Here is a 10,237-nt window from a genome sequence, read left to right as displayed (position 1 = left end):
CACACACACACACATAAATACACCACGTTGAAGATAACCAGGCGTTTATTCTGCTGAGACGCAGCATGGAGGAGAGCTTCAATACTGAGCAGTAAGTCACCTCTAAGAAACTCAATTAAAACATTTTTAAATGGGAATTGATTCTGAGTAGCTGCCCTCGCAGGTGGAAGAGACTCAATTTATAAGTAGAATAAAGCTTAAATAAAATTGTGAACACAGTTTTAGTTTAGAAATGTAGATTAACACCATTCAGGTTTAATTACTATGAGCAATATACCATTAAAAAGTTATATTTGTTCTTCTTCAATCCCTCAATTATTCCTATTTTAACAGATAAAAACAGTATAATTCAGACAACCAGAGGATTTATTTACATGTGAAATAGTTTGAAAAGATTCATACTTGAAGTGGAAGTTGAATGAGTTTGATTTTTGAACTGTAAATATTGAGTTAGTCTCAGGTTTAAACTGTGATTAGTTACCAGCTTGTTCTTGTGTGCTTTTATTGTGAAACACTCGACACTGAAACAGGAAGCTGGTGCTGTTTAAATCTAAATTTCCTTTATTTTCTTCTTCTTATTCAACTGTTGCTCAGAGGATCTTGGTCTCTTTGAGTTGTCAGTCTGGTTGAACCGTTGTTCTCCATCTACTAAACTAATAACATATATTAGTAGAAAGCCAATCAAGCTTTGAGGCACGAGATTTAGAAAAGTTTTGGCGCAAAATTTGTCCAACTTTGTGACTTCTTTAGTGTACTTAAAACTTTTCAAATCCTGGCAATTTTCTCTCAACAACAACAAATGAACTTCTTCCAAACAGGACACACAGTTAGCTTAGCACTTTGATTAAAGAGACATTCGAAGATATAGCAATTTGTGCTAATTCTTTGTCCAACATGTCTGCCAAGCTGGAAGACGGCTAGGAGTGTAACCTTATACTAATGTCCTACAAATGGTTCTAGAAGGAAAAGTGCTACATCATCTACAGACCTGTCAAGCTGCTAGTTGCTAGTTTATATAAAAACAGTGGCACTATTCTGAAATATTAGAAGTTAAAAGCACTAAAGAAGCTAGCTAAGACATGCTAGATTGATGTTTAATACAAACAATAGGAAGGGGAAGAAATTGTGCTCTGCTAGCATCATGCTCTGCTACGAACTGAAAAAAAGAATAGCCACTCAGAGTTTAGGGTTAGCTAGCTAGCCTAGCTGACAATACTCGTTCAGACTAGCCAAAGTAGCATTTAGCTAGCTAAGCTAAATAGCCAGCTTGTCTTCCAACATCATGAAAGCCACAATTATGATAAGAAAAGGTGTCAGCGTCATATTCTTATTTGATATTTTCTTTTTTTTGCCAGTTTACTGACAAGCTCTCCAATAAACTGGTTCTTCGACAAAGATAAATGTCTGCATCATCTCCTGGTATACCAGTATATTCTTGCCAAAAGTCTACATTTTGTGTGTTCCTGTGCGTCTACATGTCGAACAGCGAGGTCTGCGATAAACTGGACTACTCTCCGGTGTCGTGGCGGGAGTACTTTGACCAGATGGAGGATGTGAGCGTGGGGCCGGCCGACAACATGGACGTCTACAGGATCTATAGAGCCGGAAGTGACGGACCGCTGCTGGTTCTGCTGCACGGAGGAGGACACTCGTCTCTGTCGTGGGCCGTCTTCACCGTGAGTATCTGGTACAGTCAGCTGGCCGATTGAAGGACATCCTGAATATCAGCGGTGTGTTTTGGTTGTTTCTCTGCGTTGCAGACGGCGATCACCAGCCGAGTGACCTGCAGGGTTCTTGCCATGGACCTCCGGGGTCACGGTGAGGCAATATGAATAAATAAGGCTTGGTTATATCTTGAGTTAACAAGATATAAATGACAGATTGTGCGGGTGTCACTGGTTCCGATTTGGATTAGTTGGACGTTGCATCCAATGGCGGCTCTAACATGTTTTATTTACATTCATCCCCAAAGTATGGAAATAGTAATCATTCATTACAATTTAAAATCAAGATATTCTTGTGTTGTATTGTTATATGTATATCGCTAGTCTTTTCAAATCTATCAAAATAATTGGTGCCTAAAATCACATTTGGCACCAGCCTGGCCCCCCCATTTGAAATGGTCTAGAACCACCACTGTTTGCGCCACAAATTAAATCTATTATCTCAATATTTTACTTTAAATTAGCAATTAGTTCAAGCTTCTCTGCCTCTACGGTTGGTCCCCTTGCTTTAACATTGTCTGATTTCAGTGATTCAGTGTTGCGTTTTAGTGTAGAGCAGTTTAAATTGCATTATAATGAGGATTAAAAAACTAAAATCTCTATTAAGGTGACACCTTGGTCTGTCATTCAGACGACTTCTCAACTCATACCATGTCCAGGTAACAGCACACGACTCACAAACACAACACCACTAATCCTTTTACCTCAAATTAACAACAAAACCCTGCAAATGAAAGTGTGACCAGAACCGCTACCATCTGCTACCACCACTGTTTGCTCCACCCCCTCCTCAGCGATGTAGCCAATGTGATCGGAGCCTGCTACGGTGAGACTCCTCCCCCCATCGTCCTGATTGGCCACGGCGTCGGCGGGGCGATCGCCGTGCATACAGTCAGCAACATGCTGCTACCGACCATTGTGGGCCTGGTGGCGATCGACGTCGTAGAAGGTAAGAGTTCGCTTTTTATATTTATGTTCACAAATATCTTGCGTCACCGGGTCGTCTTTTCCGGCTGTAGGCAGTGCGACGGAGGCTCTACACAGCATACAGAACTTCCTGAAGGAAAGACCCAAGTCCTTCAAGTCCATGGACCACGCTATAGAGTGGAGGTGAGCATTTAAGACCCAATATACCCAATGAAATACTGGCCGGGTCACCAAGCTGATTGCAATCCGTGATTCTCCTGATACTGATTGGTAGCTGCCAAAAAACAACACTAACGGCTCTATTTTCCTCCTGTCAGCGTCAAGAGCGGGCAAATCACGAACCTGGAATCTGCCAGAGTCTCGATGGTTGGTCAAGTTAAAAGGTAGGCTGATTGGCCAGTTTAGAGGTGGAACCTCCATATTGATTGGGTTATGCATGATCATGTTGATTATAAATAATGCTTTTTTCAAACTGTGTTGAAAACCATATTTTACGTGATCGGGAAGAAAATAAAAACGAGCATAGTGTACATTTCCATCAGTTTAATTTGATGAATTCTAAATAATCATGCTATTGTCGACTCATTCAGACAGAACCAGACATGATACTGACATTTTGATAATGACCTCTCTCTTCTGTCACTTCCTGTTTGTTAAGATGTGAGGTGGAGGAGGCAGACTCGCTGGAGAAGGCCGGCCCGGTGACTGAACCGGTGACCGGCCCGGTGACTGACGTGGTGACCAACGCGGTGGTGACCAACGCGGTGGTGACCGGCCCGGTGACCAACGTAGTGACTGACGTGGTGACTGACGTGGTGACCAACACGGTGGTGACCGCCCCGGTGGTGACCGCCCCGGTGGTGACCACCACGGTGACCGACGCGGTCGTCAAGGACGAAGAGTCCTGCGATCACAGTTGCAACAAAGAAAACGCCCCCACAGAGGTGAGCGTTAGCAAAGGCCAGGTAGGAAAACAACCGCTCAGAGAGTAAGGACACTTTGAGGCATTAAAATACGATGTATAACACATGGCAACTACTTTGTGCTATCGCCTTGGTTATCAAGGCTGTAAAAACCCATTTAAAACAAGCTAATTTTAACAATCACCATAGTGCAAAACTCTGCAAAATAAAACCCTTGTCACATTCATTGCTCGTCGAGTGTATGTACTAATGGATGCTAACGGAGGGCTACAAGATACTGACATTTGTTCACATTATTTGGGTTCATTACTTTGTTTTTGTTCATTCGTTTCATTTTGCTGTCTGATTTTTTTTAGTTGTAAAATGATAAACCTGAATAAAGGTATCCAAAGTAGGAAATCCCGAAAATGACTCAAAAATGACTGTGTTGTGCTACTAATGCCTCTGGGTGTAATTGATTGACTTGCATTTATTACCAAGTAATCAGCTTACACAATTATTAACCCTTGACGTCAATCTGTGTGTTATAATGTGTTTTATGCTTTAAAGGATGTATTCTATTCATAACCAAAGCAGGATAATATATGTGTTGTGACAGTTTAGGCCTTGCCATTGACTCACATTCAACTGCACCATTAAAATAGTAAACACACAAATGCTCATACACAAACATGCCATTTATACTGGCAACCATTGACTTACATTCATTCAAACAGCTCCGAACGTTCTCAATAAAACACACACCAACAAAAACGTTTCAAACAATACTTCCGTTGACTTCCATTAATCCCCAAAACATCTAAACCTAACCGCAACTATTAAAGTTCTCATAAACCGAAACACACTTGCACATCAACATGTATAATACTTCATGTGATTCCATTGACTTGCATTTATCCGGCAACTTTTAACAACTCAACCCTAAAACAGGCAGACGGTACAAATTGATTTAATCAAATTCAAGTTCTCAGATGCACGTCAATGTTTTCATGTTTTCTTGCTATCGGCTGTATTGTTGTGATTATTAATCGACCGCACTGTGTATCTGTGTGTAAGAGTGTGTACATGTGGCGTATAGATCTGTCCAAGTCAGAAAAGTATTGGGACGGCTGGTTCAGAGGAACCTCCCACCTCTTCCTGGATTGCAACCTGCCCAAACTCCTGCTGTTGGCCGGTGGGTATTTCAAAACCTCTGTGAGTCCTTTTAAGGGCAAAACGTACTACCGTTGTGTACATTAGCTGAAAATATTACCTCTAAAATGATTTTTTTAAATATGAATAATAGTTGCTTCTGTTTCCAGGAATCGACCGGCTGGATAGAGATCTGAGTATCGGACAAATGCAAGGTGAGAGGGTTACTCAGCTTTTATTAAAAATAAGTTGTTAAGCAAAGAAATGACGTTTTAATAGATCAGTGGGCTAATTCATCCCACATTTTAGTTCCTGCATTTGTTCTTGGATCTAATAGAACCTGGATCATACTTAAGTACAGTTTTGAATACAGAACTTTTACTTGCAGTGGAGTATTTTCACAATGTGGTATTAGTACTTTTACTGAAGTAAAGGATCTGAATACTTCTTCCTCTACTGTTCATCAGTACAAAACAAAAACTGTCTGGCAACAGAAGATAGAAAAACTATCAGCTCCAATATTTTGATCTTCTTAAAAGAGGAGGCAGAACGATGCAGACGTTAGAGGGGCTGATGGGAAATGTAGTCTTGTGGAGACAAAATGCGACGTGTGGAGAAACACTGTGATATTTGGGAATTCTTGACATTCTGTTCACGCTGTGTTTCTACACAAACTGTGAGGGAAAAGGTGAAGGGCGTCTTCACTGCTGCAGAGACGTCTCTAAGGACACACACACACACACACACAGACACACACACACACACACACACACACACACACACACACACACACACACCTTGAGGCGGCAGATCCTCTTCAGAGACAGCTGCTTCTGTCAGTCAACAACCATGCTGGAAGTGACAGCCCAGGAGTGTGTGTGTGTGTGTGTGTGTGTGATAAAATAGCATTAGAGAGATGTGTGTGAGACAGACTGCTCACAGTGTGTGTGTGTGTGTGTGTGTGTTTGTGTTTACCTGCCTCGCTGTTTGTCTGCAGGTAGATTCATGATGCAGGTGCTGCCCCCCTCTGGACACGCAGTGCAAGAAAACAGACCAGAAAAAGTAAGAAAACTGTTCAGGTTCAGTGGCGGAATGTGACGAAGTACTCAAGTACTGTACTTGAATACAATTCTGAGGTATTTGTACACGAGTATCTTTTATTTCATGCTTTTTTACAATTCTACTTCACTACAATTCAGAGGGAAATGTACTTTTTACTCCACTACATTCATTTATTATTATTAAAACAAAATATAATCAATAAATAAATGATATCTTTTTATAGTTTGAGCTACTCAGCAGTGAATAAATTAATTAAAACTATCTCCACCTTTACCAACTGCAAAATGAAAGTAATGAACAACAATGCATGATAATGTATGTGTTGTGACACTTTAGGCCTTTCCATTGACTTACATTCATTATGGACACACTAAACTGTTCCATTGAAATAGCAAACACACAAATGCTCATACATAAAAATGCGGAACCTCATGAATAAATGATCTGTTTGTTTAGGTTGCTGACGCTGTGGCCTCCTTCCTGTTGAGACACAAGTTTGCTGAAGCCAGAAGAGAAACCAGGAGGTAAAATATTCAGATATCTTTCATTATAACACTCAGAAAGCACCAGCATTATTTTAATTTTACAATAAAAGTGTTCCTGAAACTGTCCTGCTTTTTTCTTTTTTCCAGCTCCAACTCTTTCACACAGTGAAGTCTGCAGGTAAAATGTTATTTTAAACACCTACAGCTTTGTTGTTTAGTACTGTAGCATTTATTTATGCAAATGTACCACACAGTGAAAATAGTACAACAGTATCATCAGGGAAATGTAAAAATACTCAATGCAGAGACATTTTGTTTTAGGGATTACAAAAATAAATATTAACTTTCTGACCAACTACAAGTTTAAATCGCAATATTTAATTGTGATCAAATACTGCAGGTTCTAACTCTTTAAATGTTTTCTCTCTTTCTCAGATTTTAAAAATAAACTCCAAGAAAATGGAAAGAACCACAAGACAAGAACCCCAAAGTACATTTGATTTGACTTCCTGTTTCTGCACCGAACAAATCAAAAATTGAGCTCCAGAAGGATATATGCTGGTAGCCCAAAAACCTGCCCCCGGAAAAGATCATTTAAAAAAAGCTATACATTAAGTACTATGAATGACAAAACATAAGTACTTAAAGAAGTTAAAATGATTACTTAGTCAAAAACATGAGACGCTGAGTCACAAGTATTAAGCTAGACCTTCTGGCTGCGCTACATTTAGAAGCTAGCAACTGACTAATGCTTAAGCTAATAGCAAGTGCTAGCTAGCTATCTGAAGATTAATGGCTATTTCAGTTTCTTGAGAGGTTTTATGGCATTAGACTAAAAGACTTACTGAGCTTGTTAGCGGTTCAACTTATTTTCCTCACAAAAGCAGCGTCGGCGAACAGAAGCGCTGCTTAAACTGCTTAAAAAAGGAACAACAAATTCTCAGACAGTGAAAATTGAGTTTACTTTCTGAAAGATAGGATAAAGAAAGCATGTCATTTGATTTACAAACGTTTTTTAGGAGAATGATTGAGAGACATTTTCATTGTGTGGCCGTTAACACGGAGTGAAACATGCTAACGTTACTGTTAGCAAAGCGGACTGTACTGCGTGGGCTACCAGTTTGTAACATGCTAACGTTAGTAATAAATACAGATGTTAGCTAGATGTTTGTTCTGGTACAAAATGATAGAAACAATAAAAAATGTAGTCTTTATGTGTTGAAATGTTTTTGGATGTACTGGTTATGTATGTAGAAGTTACACCATTAGATGAATGTTTGTTTTGCGTCCTCAATTTATCATTAATGGTATTTTCTTCACTAAGTTTCACCATGAAATGATGTTTCATCTGTGGTCTAGAATAAACATGATAAACCACCTTCAGAAACTTTGAAAAAATAAGTTTGAGTTATGTCTTTTGTGTGTGTATAAACTGGGTTTATAGGCTTTTTAAAATACATAAAACTGACTCCTTCTACAAGTAATAAATTGGCGCCCACACTACTGGTACTTGTTTTTTCTTCCTTCATTTTAAAGTATTGTCACCAACAAAATACACACAAAACCCAGAGGTTTATATAGAATGTAGAATTCAAACTGTTCAACTGTAATAACATTTTCATTATAAAAGAATCTTACCCCCATATGTAAAAAAAGGTTTTAAAGATGACAAACAAAACACCAGACTGGAATAAAAACAAAAAAACTTTGAATTGAAATTTTTATTTAAATTCTGTCCTGAATCAGAACACGTGCAACAACTGAAACACAGAAACAAACATGGCCGCCTCGTATTTACACGTGTGTACGTCGGTATTTTTGTGTTTGCGTGCAACAGGACAACCACACAAACGGACGCTCTGAAAAAACAAGAAATATCGGAGAAACACACGTAGACGCATCGGATCGACTATCGCCGTCTCTCTGGAGGGATCTGAAACTTTTTGTCTCGTTCTTTTTTTTCTGAACACGTTTAGAATTGTTGAAATGGATTCAAATCCACCTAAAAGCAGGTTTTGTGTCAATTTAAAAAATAAAAACATTATTCAGGTTACGTTTTTAACAATTTAGAAGATTAAAATGTATAATCCCTGATGGGATTACATGACTCAGGATACGACACAAATTACAATTCATGGCAAAATATATGGCAGTTGGTCCACAAACACATTAGCAGTTTAACCAGGAAACATTTTCCAGATCCTTTCTCAATAAATTCACAACATTTCTCACGAAACAATCCCACACTTTTCTAAAACCGTGAGGGAAGACGAGTGAAAATAAGACTTTAAAAGTAGTGAAAGACGACAAGAAAAAAATAAAAATAAAGCAGTTATTAGAACAAGCAGTGGACAGTGGAGAGCAAGGAGACTTTTCCAGAACCTTCCAGAGAAACAGAATTAAAGTGCATCAACAAAAAAAAGAAGAGGCCGAGCAACCAATCAAAACACGGCATCCAGGGGAAACAGCCAATGGGCTGCGAGGAGAGGCGGGAACAGGAGCAACCAATCAGACGTCATTACTGGCAGCGACATGAGGGTCCCGCTTATTTACCACGATTAAAGAGACAGAAATCAAAGTATTACGTATGTGTTACTTTGAAAAGAATAACCATGGGGGGGGGGGACCGACATGCCACAGCAGCCTCAGTCTAGTCAGACTAGAAGAACGAGAGAAACGAATCCAATCCAATTCATTTTCACCACGGTGGCAGCAGATTCAGTCACATTAAGAAAAAAACAAGAAAATGAAACAGTGCAAATGTGAAAATTCTCGGTTAAAATAAAGCTTACAGCACAAAGGAAGTGACATTAATTATTGTTAAATTGCCAAGACAAGAACACATCCATCATCTCTATATGGTACAGCCGACTGGTTCTCCACCGTTTAACCGGTGTTCCTCATCAACTAGTGTTGGTTGTATACTTGGTAAATCGACAAAGACGGCAAAGTAGGAAGAAGAAATTTAAAAAGTCGTCCTGGCTCATTTGGTTCCATTTGAATTCTACGAAACATCACGAAAGACTTGATTACATCTCCAGGTAGTTATTATTCATAAATACAGTTGAATGGTTGAACCACAGATCCCATTGTGTCGCGTTGGTTTTTCTTTAGTTCCTTTTTCTTACATTTGAGTTTTGAACACATTCTCCAACATTTAAACTTACAATAGTTTAGAATCACTCCATCGAGGTGCTTTTGCGTAGTGTTTTTATGTACAAACGCACAACTTTGATCAACACTCAAATCTGCCCGGATACTCAATCACGGCGAGTCAGTCTCTGCTGCTGGGCGCCTTCGTTACAAAAATAAAAACGTCTCCTCTGGTATCAAAATAGACGACAATCTTTATCTCTCTTGGCGTCTGAACACCCGTTTTTGGCAGACGGAGAACACGGTGAATATACATTTAATATTTACATGCTCGGCATCCACAGTGAACTACGAGCACTGAAGCAGGGGTGGAAGTCTACCACTCTGCTTTCACAGCTTGTCGTGGCGGCGTTTGAATTGTGAAACTCTGGGAATGGTAACGGCGGCCGACTCTTATCGTGGAGGCGGGTTTGAACGACACATCTTCGGAGAGAAGATGCCGGACTAGCGAGTCGGAGAGTCGATCCTTGATTGTCGGGGTTAAAGGTGTGTTTAAAAATGGCAGCATGAGGCCGTGGTGGTCAGGCAGACAGACAGGAAAACTCAACGACACCGAAGACCAATCCCACGTCGCGATTTAACGATCGCCGAACGTTACGACTTGGGACAGACGGACACCGTGGAAGACCGATGAACGTCTGTCCGTCCTGTTACCTTCAGGCAGACACGAAGGGATCAAAACCAAACCGGTCACCACCAACACGTTCTGCTAGATCCCCACATTACGCACATTTCCGAAGCCTGATGAAAATGCCCAACTACGCTGCATTACGGCGCCAAATTACGAAGTCCGATTCCGACACCCAATTCTGACGCTCGATAACTATAACAG

At 40.0% G+C, this 10,237-nt stretch overlaps 1 protein-coding gene across 1 annotated transcript; it reads left to right on the top strand.

Annotated features, from left to right (window-relative positions):
• On the top strand, nt 1-7,615 carry LOC137874868 (protein phosphatase methylesterase 1-like). Its single transcript, XM_068713833.1, has 15 exons — nt 1-91; nt 1,487-1,676; nt 1,761-1,818; nt 2,332-2,383; nt 2,519-2,673; nt 2,744-2,834; nt 2,969-3,034; nt 3,310-3,376; nt 3,545-3,595; nt 4,631-4,748; nt 4,876-4,920; nt 5,703-5,767; nt 6,224-6,291; nt 6,400-6,430; nt 6,688-7,615. Exons 1-14 carry the CDS (start codon nt 66-68, stop codon nt 6,419-6,421), a joined length of 1,074 nt encoding a protein of 357 aa, XP_068569934.1. The 5' UTR covers nt 1-65; the 3' UTR covers nt 6,422-6,430; nt 6,688-7,615.
• Nucleotides 7,616-10,237: the final 2,622 nt, after the last annotated feature.

This window comes from Cebidichthys violaceus, unplaced genomic scaffold (genome assembly GCF_023349555.1).
Source record: "Cebidichthys violaceus isolate CVI_PGR_0920_01 unplaced genomic scaffold, fCebVio1.0.p SCAF_19, whole genome shotgun sequence".
Lineage (NCBI taxonomy): Eukaryota > Metazoa > Chordata > Actinopteri > Perciformes > Stichaeidae > Cebidichthys > Cebidichthys violaceus.
Note: the sequence above shows the minus strand (reverse complement) of the source record. Positions and strands in the feature narration are given on the sequence as shown.

Bases quoted from the DNA above. Each gene is read 5' to 3' on its own strand.
- LOC137874868 (XM_068713833.1), top strand. From the start codon at position 66: ATGGAGGAGAGCTTCAATACTGAGCA. The intron at 3,377-3,544 runs GTGACTGACGTG...GCGGTCGTCAAG, and splicing joins CTGAACCGGTGACCGGCCCG to GACGAAGAGTCCTGCGATCA. The intron at 3,596-4,630 runs GTGAGCGTTAGC...TCTGTGTGTAAG, and splicing joins AAGAAAACGCCCCCACAGAG to AGTGTGTACATGTGGCGTAT.